Source organism: Notothenia coriiceps, unplaced genomic scaffold, assembly GCF_000735185.1.
Source record: "Notothenia coriiceps isolate Sejong01 unplaced genomic scaffold, NC01 NC01_scaffold00014991, whole genome shotgun sequence".
NCBI lineage: Eukaryota > Metazoa > Chordata > Actinopteri > Perciformes > Nototheniidae > Notothenia > Notothenia coriiceps.
Genome location: NW_011347692.1, coordinates 136,289 through 160,608, shown reverse-complemented (window position 1 = coordinate 160,608; position 24,320 = coordinate 136,289). Strand labels below are relative to the sequence as shown.

The window sequence follows — 24,320 nt, the reverse complement described above, 5'->3', positions numbered from 1 at the left end:
TCAACCTTTAATTAAGATACAATTCAATAAGTGTAGCCTACTCATGTCTTTTTCTGTCTGGAATATCATATACAATTTTTAACCTGGGCATATGCTAAAAAGGGTTAAGGTTTTTGTTATAAGTGTTGATACTCTTATAATTAGGCTATTCAATTATTAATAAACAATACATTTTGTTTTTGCTGCTACCGGTCATGAAATAAAAATAATTTGATACAAAATCCGTCTATCGGTTTTAGTAGATTTGTGATCAAATGAAAATGTGTCTGATAATGTCAACAATTTAATTTGGATAACGAATTCCCTTTTTTATTCAGTAATTAGTTGATCATTTTCTCCTTTTCGCGTGAATGTTTTATCACTTGTTAAAATGTTGGCATGTTGATATTTTATTTTGTAGAAACACTAACCGGAAGTGCCCTACCTGCTGTCTGCCTTGATGCTCCGGGATGTGAGCTGTGTTCAAAGCGCTTCTGCATTCAGTCGGACTGAAGGGAAGTCTGGAGGCAGACATCGAGTGCCCTGTCTCCTGCACAGATATTTTTTAAACATTTATATATTTTCAAGTGATACTTCAATGAACAAGCGACTAAATTACCTGCCTATGGATGAAGTTGGAGTTTCCTTCTCGCAGAATAAACACAATGTGACCATGCTGAAGCAGTGACTGTGTTCACCTTCTGCCATATCGGAGTACGTTCATTGATCTAGGGAAGAGGGACTTAAGAATGGGGAAACTTCAGTCAAAACATGGTAAGAAATGTTCAAGTTTTTCCGCACTTATTGACAGTATTTTAAAAATATTCCTATCCTTACAAAGACTAACAAATGTCTTTTTCACATCCCTGTCTCTGATGAACTGAAGCGTGCAAGCGCAGAGAAAACCCTGAAGGTGAGGATAAACTGGTTATTTTGTATAATGATTGTTTATTAATTATGATAATCTTATAAAATAGGTTAAGCTTGAGATGTTTACCTGCTAATCGGTGTGTTTTCTTCATGTCTCAGGAGACAGTTTTGTAGTGAACGCCTTCCTCCGAAAAGGGATGGAAGAATGTGAGAGATACAGCCCGACGGATCACAAGCTCAAGAGCATGCAGGTATGAGGCGTTTATGGCTTTATTTGCTCCCTATACCTAATGGTAAAAACATATTGAAAATACTATATAAGGCTATTAATTATTCCCTTTAATTGTTAAGATTGTGTGGATCAAGTGGTTTTTACAAAGAGTAAAACTAAAAAAATGTATGTATATCTGTTGTTTAAAACAAATAAAAAATGCTATGTATTATTATTTATTCTGTCTAAATTGTTAAATGTTGACTGTTAGAAATTCCATCTTCTTATTCTGCACATGCAACTCTCATGTCAAAAGTGTGCCCAGGTGTGTATGCGTGTGTGCTGATGGGGATGAGCCTGTCAAGCACTTCAAAGTTGTCTGTTAGAAGCTGTTACATTCCCTCTTCCGAAGAAAAAAAAAAAGCTAAGAACTTCTTGACCAGAGGGGAAGGGGAACTGTTTTCATAAAGCATGTGTGAGGACATGCTGATGTCTTAGCAAAGTTGTAGGTTGTTGTTCTTTCTGTCATGTCTGGCTCCGGCACAACACTGCAGCGGTTATTCCCCTGCCAGCATCACTGGATGGGTTATGACAGCCATGAGCCCTGTGTGTGAAGCGGCTTGGCAAGACACACACACACACACACACACACACACACACACACACACATTAGAAGACAGTCTGTCTTTAGTTAGTATCACAATACTTCAGACTGACACCAGGAACAGTAATGAACTTCTGACACTAGGTGGCGCCAGATATCAACATTATCGTCTCTTTAAACTGAATCAGAAAATACCTTCACTTTTATCAGTCAGCACATGAACTTCAATCCGCAGCAAACTGNTCTCACACACACACACACACACACACACACACACACACACACACACACACACACACACACACACACACACACACACACACACACACACACACACACACACACACACACACACACACTGGATGGAAAGGTAGTCGTTTCTCAGACTGAGGGATATAACGTTTGCTCTTGTGGCTGCTGGCATCATGAGTCAGGGCTGTGTCTTTTTCCTCAATGCCTCCCATTCTACTGCGGCTCCCAGTGGGCAGCCCTTGTGGCATAACATTACATCACTTCAATTAGTGTGTCGTTTTTGAGGGGTACGAGAGTCCCGATGTCTCAGACAGAAATTGCGAGAAGTTCACACAGAGGTACTGACAATCTGTGATGTGGGTGGTTGTAATAGTGGACGAGTTATGGATTATATCAGGGCTAAAAACCACCCACTCATGGCAAATTAAAGGAGAACTTTACTCTGCTTCAGAGGAGGCTGAGTTCACACTCCCCTCAAGGAAAACCACCAAAGGCACAAGTTTGGCACTATTTAGGTGGGTCCCACCCTCACTTCTATCAAAGTCAGGCCCCTGATTTATTTTGTGTCATTAATTGGTTACATTAGAGGCTCATTCCCAGACCAGAACTGGATAACTACCAGCGTTTAGCTAACCAGCCTACTACTTTTCTTGATTCTTTGAGGCTAATTTAGGATTGGTTGAGAGGAGAGGCGCCACAGGTATATAGCATTAGTCATGATGTATTGATGGGAGCCAGGCTGAATATCATCCAGGCTACATATTCTACTACAGAAATATTTTTTCTCAAATAAGGGTAACATGAAGTTACATCGAAAAACATCAATGTTTAAAGCAGTGAAAATGGGCTTGGTGAAACCCAAAGCAGGATTAAAAGTAGACCCAATACAATAAATCCAACGTATATAAAATAAAACACTGATAGAAAATCAATCAACAAAGACTTATCCAAATAATACATTGATAGATTGTTTTTTAAAAAAAAAGTAAACTATTCTGAAATGTGCAGTTTATGCTTTTCTTTACCTAATGTCACATGTCTGTTGATGTCTGACTGTTGATTGGACAAAACCAGCAATTTGAAGACAGAACTTTGGGCTTAAGGAAATTGTAAAGGGCAATTTGAAGTATTTCTAACTTTTTACTTAACAATACCAAACAATATATGATGAAATGTGAAAATATTGTTCAGATTTACTGATAACGAATGTCGTGGTTGTTGCCCTGATGGAAAGTATCCCGTTTTAAATAAACGAGTAGCATGAATGAAATTGATACTCGGATGATATCTTGCATATATGCTCACTATTGTATCGCAGAGGCAAGATGTGAAAGCCTGCTCGTATAGTGACAGCTCTGTTCATGCTGTTTGAAATGAGCCCATGCCTACATTAACGTAAAGATGGAAGATGTCCCCGGGGAGTTTCTCGTGCTGTATAGTTTCCCATCTAACAGGCTGACTTTCAACACAGATAGAATTTATATCTGCAGTAAGACTGTAACGTTTCCTCTTTTGATCCCATACACCGTTAATTAATTCTTCACCAGGATGGGATTACATTGTGACATTTCCCAGATATAATTATCGGATTATACTTTGTAAGATGTCTGGAGACCTTTGGACCATGATTAAAAAAAAGTCAAAGAGGAAACTGCATTTTAATGAGATTTGATGATATTACATGGATTTCTGCCATATTTTCTCTTCCTGAGTGTTTTAGCGTATAGCTCTCACCAGACAGCAGTTTCACCACTAAGCCCTGGTTGATGAGCAGCAGGGACAGATACAATTGCTTATGATTTTGTACAGGATGAGATTGGCCAAACGCATTGTTTAGCTATGACCATCCCCCTCCTCATTGTCAAATGGGGGAGTAGGATTCCTGAGCTGTCTGGCTGTGACTTCAAAGCGTAGAGCTGGGAGTTATAAAAGGGCTCTGATATCAGTGGAGCCTCCGAACCCTCACCCCTCTATCCCCCTGCCCTGTCCCGGGGGATGGGCTGAAGGATGGAGTACAACCAGGAAAACAAGCCTGTGCCCAACATCAGTTTGTGTAAACCCATCCATCTTTTCAGTAAAGCAGTCATTTCTTTTCAACAAATTGTGATTGCTTTGACTCGCTTTGGCAAGAAATAACAAAAGATCAAAGGATGCAAAGGCCTGTTTAAATATTGATATCGCCGCAAACCATGATTCAAAATTACAGCTGGCAGGTTCCTCTCAGTGTGTAACCTTATATGCTCTTTAAAAAGAGGTATTAGTGGACAAAGAGAGCGTGATTCAGCAGGATGACTTGGCTCATCCTGGCAACAGTCATTAAGATTTTGACACTTCTTTGCAGGTGCTCAAAACAACAATGTTACCTGTTAAAGCACCTGGTAGGAAATATTACAGGTGAGATCAAAGTGGTATTCCAAGGTATCTGTGGTTATTACATTTATAAAATGCAGGAACAATCCTAACTCTGTGCTCATCCAAATCGCGTTCATTAGTGGAAGAGCTCTGTGAAGGTTCACTGTGTTTCACCTCTGGAAACACACACACACACACACACACACACACACACACACACACACACACAGACACACACACACACACACAGAGACATGCTTGGATGCCCAAATAATGACAGGCTAATTCAGCTTTTCAGCACCATCTTTTGTCTCAAAACATCCCACAGACTTTGCCTGTGAAGAGGGAGTGTGTCAACATTTTTAATTCCACAACAAAGAACTTTATTATTCCACTTTGAAATGTTAATAATATCACACGTGAGGTTAAAAAGGGCTCAAAGCAGCAAGGCGCTAATTTATTGTGCTTACACAGCACTCACTGCTCAATAGTAAATCTAGTTTAAGTGAAGAGTTCCCACTTAACTAATTGTAAACTAATGGTTTTTTTAACATTCATTTTGAATCTGTGAATAAGACTTTCCCTTTTACATAAAAATCCTCATTTGGCTATCCTCCTCAAAATGGATATTATGTTTGGACAATTTTTCCGCTGGGCATTTGAAAATATCTTCGAGTCACCGTGTTCCTTTTGAGTTAGCAGTATTTGATTTGGATCTGAAGCTGGCGTATCTGTGTAATCTTAAGGTTGTGGCCCCAAATTATACTTTATTTTTCAGTACACATCCAAAAGTGTAAAACTAAGGTCTGTTATTTTGTAGTCTTGAGTTGTGTGCACAGGATACAATCGTGACGCTCCTAAAGTTTTTGAGAACTCTTAAGAAATATTCTCATCAGAAACATCTCATGACTTTTCTCTTCCACCTCACTAACGCCAACAATCTTGACCTTAATGCAGCCTAACCAGGGAGCAATACATGGTGGAGACGAAACAAAAAGGTGTGCTCATATATGTACTGCTTTTGAAGGGACTTGAAGGCATTTGGAGAGTTTGTTTTTTCCAGTCCTTTTTTTTTTTGGGAAATTGGCTTCACAAGAAGGCGAGCTGTGAGCCTTCATCTCTGAATGAAAAGCATGTGGCTGGCATCCAGAACAGCGGGGTCTTTCAGCACGGCCCCGGCAGACATCTGTTCCTGGTTTGTACAGCAAAATCCTGGAGCAGGGAGAGGGGCTGTGGTGGGAAGGGGGGAGGGAGAGGGTGGCGGGGAAGAGGAAAAGAGGAGGAGAGGTTGGGGGTTTTTAAGGGTGTTTTTTTTTCATGGGGGAGATATTTGAGGGGTTTTAAAGGTAGTGGGGGGAAGGGGAGTAATGGAGAGCCACATCCGCCTGGTCCACTGCATTGTTGGGCAGGAGCTGACCATTGATCTCACTTTGCCAAATCACTTGGGACTTTTTTTTTTCTATATTGGTTGCCATTTGTCCTGAACAAACATTCACGTCTCTGTCAGTGTAAACATCATCACCTGGTGGGCTCCAACACCCGCCCCAAGCGCGAGATGCTTGTTTTAGCCATTCTTTCATGCTGGAGTGTGTGAGTGCGAATCACCACACGGCTCCTTCGCCTGTAAGCCAGAGGTCCTGTCCCTCTCTCACTCCCTGACCGTGTGTTTGTGAGTGAATGACTGAGTGAGAGGCAACGAGTGGTTTGTGTGGCCTGTGCCTTGTGGAGAAAGACATTCGAAACACTGCAGGCGGACTAACTGTTTATTTTTCTGAGGATATTTATACGGTCTCAAGTACTTTGAAGTAGTTTACTCACTTTCTCCCTAATTCCCCTGTGACCTACACTCATGGCCTCTCTCTGGCCATCAGGGGGAATCAAAGAGTCATCACACATGGCTCAAGATTCTTCAGCACAAACCAGGCCCTAATTTATCTTTCAGAGGTGTCTGGAAAATAATTAACTATTGTCCCTTTTGATACTCCCACCCCTTTGATTGCTGGCTCTAAACTCAATTTGAGATCAGGTTAATCCTTTTTTTCCACTTTATATGTGGGATGATGTGATTGTTGCAGTAGTGTTGCATTTGACTAAATGAATTTGCAGCTACAATGTTCAGCGACTACAACTGAAGCTGCCTTAAAGTTCAGACTGACGTTTAAATGGGTCCAGTCTGGGGCAGCAACGATGCCAACACAGTGAGCACTAGCAAAAAAGAATTGAACATGGCATAATCTTTGATGCAACAAAACATCACGTGTCAATCACTTAAATGGCCGATCACATACATGCAAGATTACTTTGTAATATGAACACTATGTATTTAAACTGTTTATCTGTGTATGAGAAGCCTTCAAGTTCTCAGATCTGTTACTTAAACTAGACTTCCTGGATTGACTTCAATGTCTCACTAGTACCTGAAACAACACAACCCCCCTCCAGTGCATTTATAGGTCATTTATGGACACATTATATCTTGTTTGCTAAGGAAGTCACTGTGTCTTGCCAAAAACTGTGCCTGAAAAACAAGTTATGACATGATGTTTGGTTTGGTGAGCTTTAGAAATGATGGTACGCTGATTTTTGTTGCCGTTAGACAGAGCTGGGCTAGCTGTTTCCCCTTGTTTCAAGTCATTAAGCTAAGCACAGCTTATCATATACTGGCTGTAGCTCAGAGTGGAATAAGACAATAATGTGAGCGTGAAATGCATGATTAATGCCTGTTTACACCAGGGTTATCATCAAATTAGGTATAAAATACCCAGATTGCCTACACATTTTCATGGCATATGTATGATGGCATACAATAAATATAGATCTCTTACAGCTCACAAGAGTATGCTATATTTAGACAAGAGAAATGACAGTCGCTTCCTTCATTATTGGAGCTCTTATCAGCAGACATATGGAATGAAGCTCTGTCCCATCAGCGCTGCTTTGAAGTCATTTCTTGTCACTGCTTTTCATGATATGTATGAGTTATCTCATACTTCCAGAGAGATCAATGTAACTCAACAGGACTGGATTGTAGCAAGTCATCAGACGTGCAATTGCATGTGAATATCTCAAGTTCCTGAGCCCATCGCAGGATTTCAGTGACACTACATTACCTAGACATGCATGGTCAGCGATGACAGCAGGGAGACCTCACTTCCCCTTCTTGGTTAGTGTGCTGGTGGCTTTTTGGGGCTGCCCCGCCTAGGGTTAACACTGCTCAGTGTCGTTGCTCTCGCTCCCTGCCAGGGGAAAGAAAATACCTGAAGCTGGAGCCCAGTGCTTAACGCTGACATTTTTGGCAAAGGCTGCTGGATCCAAGTCTGTGTTTGATCTTGTGCTTCTCCCAGCCAAGTAAAACACCGGGAGACTCAAAGGTTATTACATTTTAGTGTGTAAGGTATGTTTCCACATAAACCCCTGTTCCCCCTTAGAAAGCTTTAGCTCTTTTCCAAGTGGACTTCATTTCGCAAGTCTTAGAGCAGCCAGGGGAATATCATATTTGTTCAGTTATGGTTGTTGGTGGTGTTATTATATTCTGTCGTTATAGCCATTGTTAATTGATTACATTGTTTAAGTCTTCAGTGAGCGTAGTGCATGTGAGGAGCTCAGGGAGGACACGGAAAGCTTCAGACTTGAACATTATCAGAAGAGGCTTTGCAGATCTATGTTTGTTCAATATTTAGTTGCTTTAAACATTTGCAGATTGAAAGCGAGACGGAGGGTTTGCTTGCTTGTTTAAACCGGACAGGGGATCGCTCTTTTGGACACAAGTTTGTTATCCTATGAATTCTGCCAGTGGAAATTTGAGATTGTCTCCACAGAGGTCATATGCTGACCTCACTTATATTCCACAATACACAGCGCAGGGGAAACTAAATAGCAGTGTGCAGGACAATATGGTGAAAGATGTGAATGAGTTCGAATATAAATCTTTTTGTGTTAGCGTGAGGAGAAATGGCAGAACATGAAAAGGGCCTCCTCATGTTGTGATGCATCTCCTTTTGGCCCTTTGGGGGATTACATTCACTCTTAGCGTTTTTATGGTACAAAAAGCTTTAAGAGTCACCCCTGGATTCTTTAAAACCTAATTCTTGCTCCACATTCCTGAACCTGACGCCCTGCCAGGTTTGAGACTGGAGATTGAAACACTGCACACCACAAACCCCGACTTCCTGTATGCTAAAGAAAGGCCTTGTGGAGGGCACCCAAAGCGACTGGCATTGTTGCTCACTGTTGTGATGTTGGGCTGCTTTATTCTTTAGATTTAGACGAAGCATTCTGCCAATGTGTTTGCTTGTAGCATACATTCCAGATGACATTTTGGAGTATTGCCAGGATTTGTGTGTTTATTCCATACAAGGAGTCAATACCTTTAACCCTTCTGAAGTTCAAGAACCTTTGGAAAAAAATTGAATTCATAGCCGAACTGTGTTCATAGTTGAACAGACACTACGAAACATCCGTCTTCCTGTCGTCCGATTTCATATACAGAATGCCATAGCACAACATTTATCAAACACAGCCAAACCCAGACCCCCGAGGAGTTTCTTTCTCCCTGCTCTGAGCTGAGCCTCCCCCTCTTTGGGACCCCGAGCCTGCACATGTATAGGTATCGGTATTACTCAGCTCATAAAACGCCACAGTCCCATCTGAAAGTGGTTAGCTGTTGAAACACACGAGCAGCTTCAAAGCTTGGATCCAGGCTCTGCAGACAGCCCAGGCCTGGCCTTCCTTCTGCACATCACATTCCTCTCCGATGGGGAATGGCTGAAAACTTGCTTTTGTTACACAAACCTGTTCCCGTCATCATAAACCTCAATGGGTCTCCATTAAAAGGAAGTGGTTTATTTTTTGTCACGGGTGGTAATTCTTCTTGGGAATTTATTTAGGAAGTAATGACTGCAGAATGATTCTCTTACTGTTCAGGAGAAATAAGAAATCAGCGGTTTTCACATTCTGTGCTGGTGTATTTATATACCAAAAACACCTTTTGTGCTTTTTCTATATGTGACAAAAAGGGAGGGAGAGGATGAAACGGCGCTGAAAGAGGCCACTGTTCTCATTTCCTCTGAAGGCAGCCTTCTTTTCTTCCCCCACCCATTTCTTTCCTGAGCCTCGTCCACTTCAAAAGCTGACCTGGCCCTGTGTGTGCTATGTAACTTGTTTACCTAAAGGCTCATTTCAAATAAACAGCAGTTCTCCTTGAAATGCCTGCCCCCCCCCCCTCACTGAGAGCCTTTCAGAGACGCCATCTGCTTGAAGGAGGTGCTTCACTAAGAAAACGCACTTTTCTAAATCAGGATTTTATTTCATGATATTGCTGCTGAGTGCTTTTTTTCAAACCAGCCTTACAACAAAGTACTCAAAAGTGTACCAAAATATGTACAAAAAACGTTGTCAAGAAAAATCTGCTTTTGAAATTCTGTGACAAACAGTGACAGTAAGCACTTAGTATTTGCCTATAAAACAATACAGAAAAGTTCTCAGATATAGCAGCACCGAAAGGTATTTCTCTAAAACCAGCACCTACTTCTCCGTGTTGATAGGGGCTGACTGATCCTATCACATCAAGAATGCCAGTGTATCAGAATATCTGAACTTTTACCCCCAGTGTCATGTGCTCAGCTTTGAGAACTGCTCTATCCTGGCAGCACCTGATTATCTCATAGCTTTTAAGGTGTTATTGCACATCAGCACCTTTGGGCTTTTTGAGGCATAAGTTGTCTTTCAAGAACTTCTATCAAACATTGAGTGTCACACTTAGTACTTTCAAGTGGACTGCCTCAAGACGTGCTGTGTGGAAGAGAAGGAGACTCCAACAGACTTAGCTTTATCCCTAAGATAAGAATATACAAGCAGCTAAGCTAAGCTAACTCAGCTCATGTTTAAGTGCTCTTTCATATTGCCTCACGACCCAGGTTTCCAGTAATTATGGCTGTGAAAGCAGCAGCTCTCTGTGCGCTCTGCTGAGCTGCCCTCTGCACCATAGCCTTTTGATCTCTGCTTGTGCCATGGATGAATTACGTTCCAGAATTTCACACTGGGGAACAGTGTTTCAGACACACACAGCTTGTCTGTCAGGTCACTAAAGTGCACACATGGCAGCTTCAGCCCGAAAGGAAGAAGCACAGATGTTGAAGTCTGACTGACTGCGGCCTCAAAATCTCTACTTGGCATATTTCTGGGATGTTTCACAAATAAAAATTATAATTCAGGGTTTGCACCATGGGATTTAACATTCTTGTCTTGTACATTTTCAAAAGTAATTCATCATACGCATATCCTCATATCCTTTTGATTTTTTCGACCAGTAATTTTCTTTGAGAATAATTCAACAGAAATGTGAAAAAGCTTGCATGATTTTGGTGCATCAGTAATTGGCCCATCTGCTATTTTCTTTTTTCTCATCCGTTCATCTTCAGCTCTCAACTTTGTCCTCTTCTTCATGGGAAGTTGCATCTAATATTCCAAAGCATTAAAGCCAGTGGTCCTTTGGCAGTGGTCCATTTTACATGTCCAGGCTTCCTTCACATCGTCTGAATATCGTGGAGTCTCCTCTGCTTCCTGCACCCAGCAGGAGGGTATTTTTAGGAATCCTCAGGAAAACACTGGCTGTTGACCCTGGGATGACCCCCCGTCCAGTTCCAGGACTGTGAGGAACTTCACAGCTTGGAAATAAGCCTGTCCTTGCAGTGTCATGAATTTTCGTGGTCTTTGAGACTGGCAATCCCTACCAACTGGCGGAGAGAGCCAGAGAGAGTTACACAACAACACAGACAGAGACATGAGATAAAAGAGGTGTAGCCACTTTGAATATGCAGCAGCTCGTTTTTTGTATCAGATTCCAGATATTTAGTGTCAAAAACTTTGCAGCGTTGCAACATCCAACACATTTTTCACCCAAAGCCATAAATATTTCATAGTGAGGAGTAACAGTGCCAATTATGCAAACAAGTAGTTTCTCCTGGGACTTAAGGTTTGGCAAGTGTCACTGAGAATAGTTGGATGAGTTGTTAGGGGCTCAGCCTGTCTACCTTGGTTATTTGTTGCATCCTGCTGCACTGAACTCTGTGTTTTGGCAGCCTGTGGCCAGTGAGCCTAATTCTCCCTGAGGGCTGAATGCATTAATAGTACTGTACAACAGCCGCCCGTCTCTGTTTGCCCAGTATATGCCTCACAGATGGATGTGTTGAGAGTTCATGCTACATTACCGGCTGATTGGTCACGGCTGCAAAAGCTCCTCTTATCGTGGTCAGTCATATGGATCTGTACTTCTCTGTGTAAGTTCCCCGTAGGGAGCAGTAACTAGTGGACGGTAAAGCTGTGGTTTTGACCCTGAACCTGTTCTTATCCTGCTGGAAGACATGTTCAGGAAACCAGCGGGCAGCTCATCCACAAGCCCATTAACAGCAGGAGGGCTTCAGATTTAAGTGAGCAGCCAACAGTCATTGTGGATTAGATAGACCGCATTATTCAAGTGTGTACACCAGGGATATCCAACCAGGGGGCACTTATCTGGGGATACACTTATTCCGAGGTGGACATGGAACACTAAAATAATCTTGACAAATGTAAATGAAAGAATAATGTAATTTGATTAAGAAAAATATCCAAATATTTATGTTGTTTGTAAATGTAATGTTTAAGATGCCTAAGAATCTTAGCCATGTTTTGCAGATAAACGGGAATGAAAACTAAACAGCAACTGAGCAGAACATTTGAAATGGTTGGCATCCCCGTTGAGTAATGGAGAAATTAAACAATTCAAATGAAGAAAGAAGTAAACGTTTGATATTTTAGAATTTTTAGCTTAAACAAATGGATAAACAGTCGAAATATAAAAAGGTAATTGATCGAGCCCCTGCCACTTGAAGTACAAATACAAACTTAACCAAAAGAACATACACACTGACAATTCAATTTGATTAAAAAATAGAATAATATAATATAACAACATTTGTTTAACATCCAGTTTATAATACATTTGAAAGAAATACGATTAAATACAAATAATATTTATTTGGAACTGACAGGTTGTTGATGAAGAGGTTGTCTAATCTCCCCCTGATGCTGAGGGGGACACATCACACAGAGATAAAGGTTGAGAACCACTTTACATGTTTAGTTTTGACAATGTTGCTGATCCTCCACACTGGCGCGCAGCTGTCCTTCCCAAACATGGTTTGTTTACATTTCTCAGTCACCCACAGGAGCACTGCAGTGCCTGTAGCTCCACCAACCTCCAACCACAGCCTCGCCCCTATGAACTGCCAGGACTGCCTTTCAAAGCTGTGACTCAAATCCCTTGCAGCTTAATAAAAACGAGCAGTGAAAACAGTGGTGTTGGCGGTTATGTCACAGGTGAGAGCAATTATAACATCTCAATACTAGACAGACAGCTGGAAACCTGACACTAACTACAGTACACAAAAAGTGCCCTTACAGGTGAGAGTGAGTGTGTTGAAATGGTTTTCACCCAGCAGACACAGACAAGGTGGAGATGCACTTACAAAGACTTGTTGACTGACATTTGGAAAAGTTAAGTTATAAGAAACCACCTGGCTACATCAGGTCATTGCATGTAAATAATGCTCAGCCGGGCAATTATGAAAAGTCTCTACATGTGAGAGGTGGCGTTTGGCACAACCTCACCCACAACCTGGCTCTCTCAGATCCACTGTGTTGTTTAAAGGGACTGTGGAATGTGGAACAAATCCCCTTAGCTTTATCGGCCTGGGCGCGCTCCCCATTGGCCGGGCTTAAGAGCCAGAGGCCTGCGCGGGAGCTCACAGAATTTCACATGAAGGCCAGAAACAGTGGAACATCCTGTTTGAGTCTAACCGCCTGTCCCACACTGGCTTTGATATGCCTTCTTGCGTGTTTGTCAGGGTGTGTGTGTGCATGTTTCAAAATCCTGTGTAGTTTCTAGTGTACTGTTTTCTTATGTCTGGAGCTGCTGTTTACAGTTTAAAGCTGGAATGATTAATAGGGTGGTTGAAGTAGTAATTTAAATGTATTTTTAATTGCCAAACATTTGGATTGTGGACTGTAAGTTGTACAGAAAAGGACATGTTAAGACTCCACCTTTGGCCCTGGAAAATTGGGCCAGATATTTATTTCCATTCCCTGAATTTGAAGATGTTTTAATGAATTGATTGAAAAAATTATATTAATTTGAAAACTCCTTAGTTGCAGTTTATTTGCAAAAGTTGAGAAGAGAAAAAGTTCTAATGAGTTAACCACATCACAGAGGACTGGAAACCCAAGCAAAAACATTGAAGTCTTGAGTTTTTAGCTGTTAAAAACCAAAAAACCAAATAAAGTATAAACTTTTGACTGTTAAAATAACCCATTTTACAAAACTTTTTTAAGAGTTCATTGTAAAATGTTTGAGTGCATATTACACATGGCAGTGGTCATATATAAGTCCACCCAGAGACTATTGCATTACACCACCAAGCCCTGTTACCTCTGAATTAAAGCAACATGCTCTCTGTGGTTCACTCACAATGTGTGTGGCACCACATTTTAACTATACTTCAGCTTTTTGTGTTTGGAATATAGTGAAGCATGAAAGCCACTTTGTATTTCTCTTTTTTGAGTAACTGATCAAATAGTGTTATGATGTACTACCTCTATAATTTAAGACATTTGCCGAACCCAGATTCATGTGATTCCAGTCCCTGGTATGAAGCACATGGTTTCCAAGTCCCTACAGTAGCTGCCTGTGTGACAGCTGAGAGGAGGGCCACCATTACATCAGACTCCCATCAAAGCCCACTTTAATGAAGGCAAGCTGATTACAGCACCGGTGACAGATGCAGGGTGGTCAGCCAGTGATGCTAATCTTTGTTTATGCCATCCGGCAGGTCATAATCAAAGTGAGGAGAAAGATCAGTGAGAGGGTAAGGGGGGTTAGGAGGTGCGTGCGGAGTTTAAGAGATAGTCTTTCCTGATTGAAGGCGAGCGGTTGACTTTCAGTGGTTTACGTGCTGCTCTGACATAGACAGGCAAGCATGCTCATCTCTCCGCACAGCTGTTGTTATACTAGGAGCGAAGAGGCTTCACCCCGGTGATTCATGTCCTGCCAAGGGAGAGGTTTTGCCTCCTGTTTGACCTCAGTCAGTCCCTCTACCCTGAAAGGGCCATATCTGGGCCATCTTGTCCACATGGGTCCAGTCCAGCTGACAGGATGGCATTCTGCTCTGATCTCATTTCCATTCATAGAAAGACATATTAGAGCACTCGCATAGCTAACATATCTTAATTAGTGGACAAAGGCACATTTGAGCTTACTGTCGAGGAAGGGCGAAGATTCAGAAGGTGAGGTGTGGCTGAAATAACAAAATGCTCCAAACCCTTATTGAGAATCCTTGGATTAGTTTGAAAATAAAAGATATCCTCATACAATGGCCTGTATGATATCATGGTTTGGGTTACGGAAGCAGTGGTATTTAAGTATGGAAGTTAGGTAGACAACAATGACTTCTACTTCCTGGCGTCCTATGTTGTTGGACCCATCCATCCCCTCCTCGTTACTATGTCGCTCTTTATAATACGACACCTGTCCTGGCTCACAATTATGTGTGTTATTTGTTTGTTGGGTTTATATTTGAATAAGTGCATTACTTTTAGAATTACAAACCGTGTATTAGATAATCCAGGCCAACATTGCAGTGTTAGAAACTGAATCATACAAAAATGCTTTAGAATGGTTTTAATATTGTGATGAACATTATAAGGCTGGCTAACTCAGACCTAGCAGAATATGCAGTGCTGTTGGTTTTAATATTGATACTCAGAAGTAGCTGAGGCCAATCTGCTCTGTTGACTCTGAACACTATAATTACCATGACTTGGACTGAAAGCTGACGTCTGATGAGCCAGAGGAAAAGAAAGCTCTCTGTTTAGTCGTCAAGAGACCGACATATTGTTCTTTCAATGTCTTGCAAGAGAAGAGACAGAAGTTGTGCAACTGGCCTTCTCTCTTCAGCTCTCCATATTTTCAGCCCCAGCCCCTTCCCCCCTCATCCCCCTCTCTTTTGCTCTGCCTCTCTTTAGTGTAACCGCTCACATCTGGTTTTGAGTCAAGGCCAGGTTGGTTTCTTCTGGAATGGAGGGCTTTTATTTCTCAATGGCCCCACTCCCTCTCCAGTTTCACATTGCGGTGAAGAGTATGCAGTTTGTTTACGAACTGGTGTTCCTTTCTTTATATTGACTCTACTCAATCCCCATTTTCATCATTGGGGAACCCCACAATCCTCCCAATAATTGCCAGTGAGAATGCCGGTCGGCTGGTGGTCCTCAAAGATTTCCTGTGGAGCCTTTTAAGTGTCAGCTCCAGGTGACTTTGTATTTCTAGAAATGTTGTAGAGTCAGGAGAAAACCAACTGTTAGCCGCTCAGTATTTGTCTCCAAAGACGCTCTCTTCATCACATAAAGAAAATAACTGAGACACAATAACTGCACAGATACACAGAATTAAATGTACAGTTTTAGAATGAACCCTGCTGTAAAAGTTGTATTTAAACTAGTTACAGGCTATTTTTAAAGTATTTCCAAAAACGACATATCTTAAAATGATATGAGGAAGCATCCAGAGAGTATCCTGTGTTTGTGTTTATACTTGGATATGCTTCCAGACGTCAGATCCAGTTGCCATATTTCATAACCCGAGGCCAGAGGAGCCGTGTAAACAATCTTCACGTTGGCCTCCTCCTGTTTCTGAAGATGTGATTTTCAAAATCAGTTGTGCATCGTATGGTTTGAAGAATGGTCTAAAAAAAGAGTGTGCTTATATTTAGGGGGTGAGTTGGAAGAGGGGGATGTGAGAACAAAGATGTGCAGTGTTTTCCAGCGGGAGGATGGGTGGCAGGCAGAGAGAGAGAGAGAGACTGCTGGGGGATGTCTGATGTCACCTGGTAGGGAGCTATGAAAGCTTCCCCTGGTTACCCTATCCCACATAAAAGTCTGGCAGTAGGCTGAGGCTTTAGGGAAGCTTGGCAGAACTGCTGCATTAAACAGGAACAAACATCACACACCTCTCTGTCTGTCTCTTATGTCAAGCCGTCTGGGATCCTGTTTACATGGAACAGTGTCAGTGCATATTTTCACTGCATTTTTTTAAGACAACGCAGATCTAAAACCTTATCATCTCCTTGTCATTCTTGTCGAAGCGTCCGCCCCACACATGCAGTCCCCCCCATACTTAATATCACACACTGTGTTTGGATGTGAATATGATTGGCTTCAGGTGGAAAACAAAGAACACTTTACTCTAAAATGCTAACACATTTGCCTCCAGAGTAGTTTGTGATCTGATAGTGAAGGAATGAGAGCAGCTCAGATGCCAGAAAGCAGTTAATTACACATGTGGTGGGCAGATTTAAGCCCGACACCGTGGGCGATGTGGATGGAGATGCCATGTGTTTAGACGTTAAACGGCAGACTGCGGTCAGACCTAGCCTGCTCTCTCATTAGCTCCCCCGATGGATGTAATGAGCACGAAGGTGGTGGTGGTGATGAGGGGGAGCCATGTGTTCAACACAAGCCCTGCTGGTCCCCTCTTTGCGCACGCAGCAAGACGTCTCTGGATATCAGAATTTTAATTAGAGACCAGATTCACTTTTGGCAGTTGGTTGATTGATTTGTTTCATTATATTTAGCGTGGAAACCTGTCTTTTAATTTAAAGGTGCGCATACCTTGCTCTGCACCCTCATGGGAACGAGGATAAGAAGAATCAATGGCTGTCTTTGATGTTCCTCTGAGCTGCAGAACAGTGTGTCTGTGTGAACTCCCTCTTCCCTACATACTGCCCTTCATTAGGGCCTGTGCTACAAAGAGGGGAGATAAAAGCAGCCAGCGTAGAAAGGAAACAACAACTTGGCTTCGGTAATCACAAAAGATGGTGTGTGTTTTTTCATAGTGATGCACATACACTCGACTAGTTTATAATGTGTGTGTTTTGTTATTAAAGACTGCAGCTTGTTTGGGGCCCAGGGAGCGGTACCAGTTGTCTCCACCTTTCCCAGAAGGCTTCCAGAGTCTTTAAAATCCAGCCTCCACCTCTCCCACTGAGCTCCCAGGGACTAGAGTAAGCAATAGATAGGCCCTATCTCCCGTTTAACAAAACACATCCTCCTCTGCTTCAGCTCTTATCTGCTTCTCTCCTCTTCCATCTTTGTTCCTCTTATCTTGCCTTCCCTCCTTTCCCCCTTTGTGCCCTCTTCCCTCCACTCCTTTCTTTCTTCTTTCTCCCTTATTTCCTGCTCCTCTCCTGCTTCCTTGCCTCCTCTCCCCAAGGCTCGACTCCCATTCTTTTCGCTGTTTTTCTCTAAATGTCTCCGTGGCCAATTTGCAGGGGGTGTCCTGGCCTTGACCCTGAGACTCCACCGGCTCCCCCCTTCAGCAGTGAAGGTCAGGGCCAGATTGCAAGATGGAGGTATCATCTTCTGAAGTGAGGAATAATCAAGGGCTCTGCGATTGTTAAACAGAACCACAGGCCCTGGCGCTGTCATTACTCTGAGAAAGAGGGGAAGGGGAAAGGGAAAGGGGGGCTCGTTCACCTAAACGCATGCAGATGTTCAGACTCTCGCTTGAGCCTCGGCTCTGTTGAAGGTACATGGAGTTCTTTTGTTTTCTAGCATCTATCTGTTTTTTATTTGTCTCGTTCCACTGGGCTTCATTGATTCAATATGGTAGGGATTTTATTTCAAAGTGTGTGTGGAGCAGCTTAGAGGACTGAGATGACGTAAATAAGATGAATCATTTGTTGTTTAAATACTTGTGGTTTAGGGGCTGTCCTGCACTTCATTTTCATTGTTTCCACAATCCAGTTGTAATTAAAGAATGGCTGCGTGTGCGCACATAGAGACATGGCTGCATTTGCCTCACTGTGCCTCTGCATTAGCACATGTGTGGGATGGTTATGAATACATTGGGGTTCTGTTTTCCCCCTGAAAAAAGATTATTCACATATGACAGCAGAGCTTTTTTCCCCCTTCCAGCCTTTTTTCCTGCTTTTGTTTTATGGCTGTGGAATTGTGCATTAAATCAGTCCCATCCTATCCAATTTCCATCTGGCAATTGTTCTCCGTTCAACATAAATACACACATGTTGTTGAGAGCTCATTGGAACGTTTCTTTTACATAAACCAACTTCTCAGTCCTGAGTCCAGTTTTCAATGAGAAATGCAACAAAACTTTGAGCATGTTCCATAAAACTCTCCTCGCCTGGTTCCATGTCAGGCAGGATGAGAATAAACAGATTGGCTCAGAGAGAGAGCTCTGACGATAAAGTGCCATTATGGGTTTTGTGATGGAGGCGAGGGGTCCGAATGAAGGGCTTGGAGGACTCTTGAAAGCTTGGCTTTGGCTGCACTCGCCGTGTCTCAGACAGTGAAACACAATAAGCGTGCAGATGTTCAAAGTGTTTGGCCGCGCTGGAGCCTCCTCCAGCCCTCTCCTCTCATCTGAGTAGGAAATGCTTTAGCTGGAACTGTTTGTTTTCTCTGTCTGTGGTCTGAACTGTAGATTAACTTACATCTCTGACCCCCCTCCTCTCTCTTTCTCTCTCCCTTCATTTCTTTCCTTGTCCCAGGAGTTTCCAAATGGAAGTCTGAAGCAAAGACAATTCACAGATCAACACTGTCCCCTAGAGGGTAGGTTGAAAAGATTTGATTCTCTCTCTTACTGATAAGCTTTATGCTATGACATGAATATGTAATGCTACGTTTTATGATAAATGAGCATATGTGTGAAATAACTATTTACTACCCCTTTATAAAACAACACTAGAACTGGTGTACATAGATTTGTATGATATCACTGTATGTTTTTAATTCAAAAATGTCCATTATTAAGATCATGAGATGAGTGTACAAAGTGTTACCAAAGTTCTGCATGGTTTTTGTGAGTGGAAAGTCAACGGGTCCTCCTGTGCCAACAGTGGTTCTTCCTCCAGAGAAGGCTGAGGGCTGTGAAAGCTACCTGCAGTACCTGCACTCAGAGGACGGGGTGCGGGAGATACTGAGAGATTCAAACAAAGCTCCGGGGAAGAAACGCATCAGTCTGGATGTAAGCAGCTTTTGGACCTGGCCACAATGATATGCTGTCATTTGGATTAGTTTCCAAGAACACAACAATTCACACGTCACATGAAAATGCAACAAAGGCGTGTAACAGGGAGTGAGGAATCTAAATAACTAATTAATATTGTCCAATAGTTTTGTTGTGGGCTGAGAAACATGTACAAAGAAAAAAGGTCAAGAGAACCGAGTGCAAAATGATTAATCCATAGGTTATTAAATAAATACATGGTGGGTATCCTCCTGAAGCTGTATGCCTTCACCCTGTGCACAGAACATCTGTCTGCATGTTGACACTACTCCAGACCATATCCTGATTGAATTTAGGGATCAATAAATTGAATAAATAGATTGTAATGTTTAGACTTGCCTGTTTTAAATAACTGCTTAGATCTGCCCTTTGGTGATCACTCCTGGTTATGTGAGCCCAGGAGATATTATAGCACCATAAAGTTATGCTTCTCTCCCTGGGGCGCCTCCCTTGTAAACGCACACTGCCTTCACACAGTGTCAGCTCCCCAACATGCCTGCAGGCTAGTCCTATATTCCAGATGTTTATTTTTCCAATTATGGCCATGTTACTAGATACATCTGAATCAAAGTAACTGCCAACAAATTGTAACTGAGAATAGTAGATTTGCTCATTCTTTCCTAGAAATACAAGGTCTTAGTGGTAGGGCCGACCGTACTGACTTTCTCTGTGCTCCCCCACAGAAGGTAAAAGCAGCAGAAAAGTCATATGTTTACATAATTGCCCTACGCTCTTTTTGCCATAGGAAGGTAGTTTTTTAATGTACTTTATGAGGTACATGCACATTGAAGCTAGGTGTGATTTGATCGTGAACAGATAGCTTGTAGGTTGGATAACATTGTTTCATAAATCCCTGTTTTTAGAGACGAGAGGATGCGGTGGCCTTGATGATTAAATTGAGAGTAGTTTTCAGCCCCCTGGTGTCATAAATGCTTATTGACATACTGTAGAAGAAACATTTATAAGCTTATTATTAATAGAAATATGTAGATTTAACCTTCTAACTGTTTATTTGTGTTAAGTATGATCACGTTTGTATCCACAGGACTTGGAATGTGACGTTTCCGTGGAGGATGACAACCGCCAGGAGTGGATCTTCACACTTTATGACTTTGACAACAGTGGGAAAGTCACTAAGGATGTACGTGTTTGTAAGCTTTCATTACTTTACGTGCTGTGTTTTGTGTGCTCCTTGGTGTGCCATGTTTTCTTTTGGTAGTCTGTCCCTTTCACATGTTATTTTTTCAGAGATAATGCTAACAAATGTGTTTATCTATCACTATAGGACATGTCCAGTCTGATGCACACCATCTATGATGTGGTGGATGCCTCAGTGAATCACTCCTGCCATAATAAGAGCAAAACTCTGCGTGTCAAACTGACCGTCACTCCAGAACCTAGGTCCCACAGAAGAGAAACAGGAACAGGTGAATGAAAGCAAAAGCAGCATCATACCTCGGACATTATTTACTATCCCTATGTGCTTTGAGAAAACTCTATTCTTGTATACTTTTCAATCAATCAGTTTGGCAAGGTCTGCAACTTTAAGATTGTTCCACTGTAGACACTTCCTGGTTCTTAGTCTACCAATATTTCTAGACATGCCAAATATGTTATTAATTCAAATACAAACAAATAATTTGAATACCAAATGTCAATGCTTCTTACACTCAAAATGACATTTCTCTAAAGGCATGGGTCGTGAAAATTGTAATGGAGCAGGTTGAATGTAAATAATACGTTATTTTGTCGTAAACATGTCTACCTGTTTCATGTATTTTCCCTCTTCAGATCGCTGTCACCAGGAAGAGGGGCGATCAGCTGACAAGCGGCTATCCTCCTACGTCAGGTCAGTGCACGTCATGTATACTTTGCTTAGAGGCTGGCGGGTGTCTGTTGAAGTAATTGTAGTAGTTTCATTGTTAAAAAAAATACTTACAGTCCTCTAATCCCGAATAATTTGCTCATATTTAGCAGCAAAGGGCAAAGCAATGAGGCGCCGGCCACCGAGGGTCAGCATTACTGTGTGGATGAGAACACAGAGAGGAGGAATCACTACCTGGACCTGGCCGGCATAGAGAACTACACATCCAGATTTGAAGGTATAGTTGTCTTTAAAGTTTTTTAATATGATTAAAAGGTGTTATTTTTGTTTTGTTAATATTTGCTGCTGCAGGTGTAAAGTGTCTTTAAACCAATACTGTCTGAATAGTAACCACAAGGCCTTTTATTAAAGATGGTTTATAGAGATATTTGTATTAAGTCTTTAATACACTTATTCTTTGTATATAAATTACATGTATTTAAAAAATGTTTTAAATGTTATGTTGTTTTACTACTATTACTGTTATAATATCTTTTGATGCTATTTTATTTAAATAATTTATCACTTTGATTTGTCCCTGTTTATTTTTTTACGGTGCATAAAATGTCTTATTTTTGGATGTCAGTCATCTGTATAACACTTTGAACATAGAAGTTTTATTAATTAATTCATATAATATCACAATGACAAGGTTAAAAGTTTACTATAATTAATCGGTGGGTGAACAGCAGCAGTGTTATAACTTTAACGACTAGTGCATAAAACCACTGACCCTGTGGCTCATGCCTGGCTTTCAGGAACCACCCCTCCCCAGGAGACCCACGCTCGGACCTCCCAGAGCCAGAGCCGCTCACGCTCCCAGGAACCAGAACCCCAAGTTATCCACCATCGTCGCTCACAGGTCATCGGGGATAGCTACAACCCTGCGGAGTCTCGAAGCAAAGGCACACATTTTGTGAAATCTCCCAAAGGAACCTACAAGGGGGGGAATAACGGGGGCAGCGGTGGCAAATCCACTAAATGTCACGGCCACCACCCGCCTGTGGAAAGGATGTTACACAGCGGCAATGCAGCAGCACACGGGGGGCAGGACGTGTACCACCTGCCACACCAAGGCCAATCCTCCGGCCACCACCAGCACCCTTTGCAATACAGTCACAGCAAACGTCTTAGGGCAAAAGCCCGAGAAGCCATGTCCCCATCCAAAGCCCCGCTGTCCCCTCAGTCCCACCCCCAGCAGCATCCCCCAACACTGCCAGGCCTGGAGAGAGAGCAGGTGTCGGGTCCACCTGGGAGCCCGGGGTTTGTGGTTCCCGTGGTCCAGCGTCACGAGCACCACCATCACCATGAACACCACCACCACCACCACTACCACCATTACCATCAGACATGACCGCGTTCAGCGTGCAGTGACTGAAACTGTTCAGGACCAACCACAAACCAACCACACCAGTCTGAAGGACTTAACGTCATCCCACAGGAGTGTCTCACGCTCTGTCCAGGATCTTTTTACTATCCTTTTGCAAGCTAAACAGATATATGCTGAGATTAGATGTACTGGGGAATCTTGTAGTGCGATAGCTGATGATATTGGACCAGAAGGATCTTTTTTCTGAAGTTATTGTGTTATAACAAAAGATGTGTGGCACAAATTTGAAGTTTTCGTAGATTTTGTGCTGGGACTGCTGCGACTGTACCGATGTTCGGTAAGGGCGCGGGTGACAGAAAGGAACAGATCACAGGACTTTTGACGAGACATCCTTTCCCTCCTGATGCTGCGGGTAGAAGTCCCTGGAAGCTATATGTCAGATTAGGTGTGTCGTTCTGTGTGAGACCTTTCCAAAACATGGATCTCAGGTGTAAAGGTGCTGCTGCTCTCAAGCTATTCACAGAGGCTGCTTCCTCTCGGAGGCCTGACGTGGACTGAGGGGTTTCCTGTTAGGGGGGAGGGAAGTAAAAAATCACCACTGTTAGTTTTAATGCAAAGTATCTTGCTATATGTATAAAAAAATCTATATATGTAAACACATTTTACTGTATAATTATTATACTGTATATGCATATTTCATCATGGATATAATTATGCATATATGTATTTTGTCTTTTATATATTTTAATAAACGTTATATAGTTCATTTATATTATTTCTGCAACAGTTTGTTTATTTCTGATCATAACACACTCATTATAATGGCGTGTCTGCTGCTGTTGTGCTGTGTGGATAGAAACAACACCACAAAACCAATCAGTTTTATGTTTTTGGTAAAGACTTTCACATGAATAAAATGTATATGGCGATTAAAACCAAACTTTGCTACAAAAGTAGATACAAAATAAATGTTGTTTTGCTTTTCTGGCTATTTTGACAGAATGGAAATATTTGGAATCAAGGCTGGAGTTTTTCAGATTATTAAGTAAATTAAAACAGCCCGTGAGTGAGTTTTAGTGTTCGGTTAATCAGGTTAATTTACATACATTCATGCAATTGCTTTGTTTTCACTCCAACAAGCACATGAGGAACCATCATGCACCAGGTCAGCAAAAGGTCAGCAGCAGGAACTGGAATGTAAAAATGACTATCGGCTATATAGATATATGTGGGAACAGCAACTGTCTACTAGTAACACAAATGGTGTAATTGTCTGGCCACAAATGTATCTATAAGAGAGTGTCTTGTTTTGCTTTCTGTTTGCACTTTCTTCTCCTTCCCTCTTATTATCTGAGAATACAGAGCACTGGCTATTTTAGAACATTGCACCTTAGTGTGAAGAGTCAGTCAGTTTAAAGTACTAACACAAAGGTGGTGACGCTTTAATAATTGGCTGTGCTGAATTTCCCTAAAGAGTTCATACCTTAGACAAATAACAATGCCCCTGGTGGTTCTACAAAGTGAATACTAAGTAGAAAGAAGCCTAGGGAATAGTTTTATACCACATGGTAGTTCCTGCGATCTGCAGCATCTAGCCCCTTGGGTGACAATTATGTTTTGGTAATTTGACTAAGCAGAAATGACTATGCAGGGACAATATAAACTGATATAAGTTTAAGAAATTAAACTTTAAGAAAGTGCCTCTAGAAGTTATCATTTAGGATCAGACTCTTAATATTGGCA

At 41.9% G+C, this 24,320-nt stretch overlaps 1 protein-coding gene across 2 annotated transcripts; it reads left to right on the top strand.

The window, feature by feature from the left end:
* The first annotated feature begins 472 nt into the window (after positions 1-472).
* Positions 473-23,525, top strand: nkd2b (NKD inhibitor of WNT signaling pathway 2b). Of its 2 annotated transcripts, none has more exons than XM_010774951.1 (10): positions 473-753; positions 866-892; positions 1,009-1,100; positions 18,866-18,926; positions 19,214-19,341; positions 20,429-20,524; positions 20,669-20,810; positions 21,175-21,232; positions 21,361-21,485; positions 22,006-23,525. In XM_010774951.1, the coding sequence occupies exons 1-10, from the start codon at positions 729-731 to the stop codon at positions 22,599-22,601; spliced, it is 1,350 nt and encodes a 449-aa protein (XP_010773253.1). In that variant the 5' UTR covers positions 473-728; the 3' UTR covers positions 22,602-23,525. The 2 variants fall into 2 exon arrangements, with proteins under 2 accessions (XP_010773253.1, XP_010773252.1); XM_010774950.1 differs by having other exon boundaries at positions 21,358-21,485.
* Positions 23,526-24,320: the final 795 nt, after the last annotated feature.

Coding starts and splice junctions, on each gene's coding strand:
- nkd2b (XM_010774950.1), top strand. CDS start 729: ATGGGGAAACTTCAGTCAAAACATG. Junction 20,811..21,174: donor CAGAAGAGAAACAGGAACAG/GTGAATGAAAGC, acceptor TTCCCTCTTCAG/ATCGCTGTCACCAGGAAGAG. Junction 21,486..22,005: donor CTACACATCCAGATTTGAAG/GTATAGTTGTCT, acceptor CCTGGCTTTCAG/GAACCACCCCTCCCCAGGAG.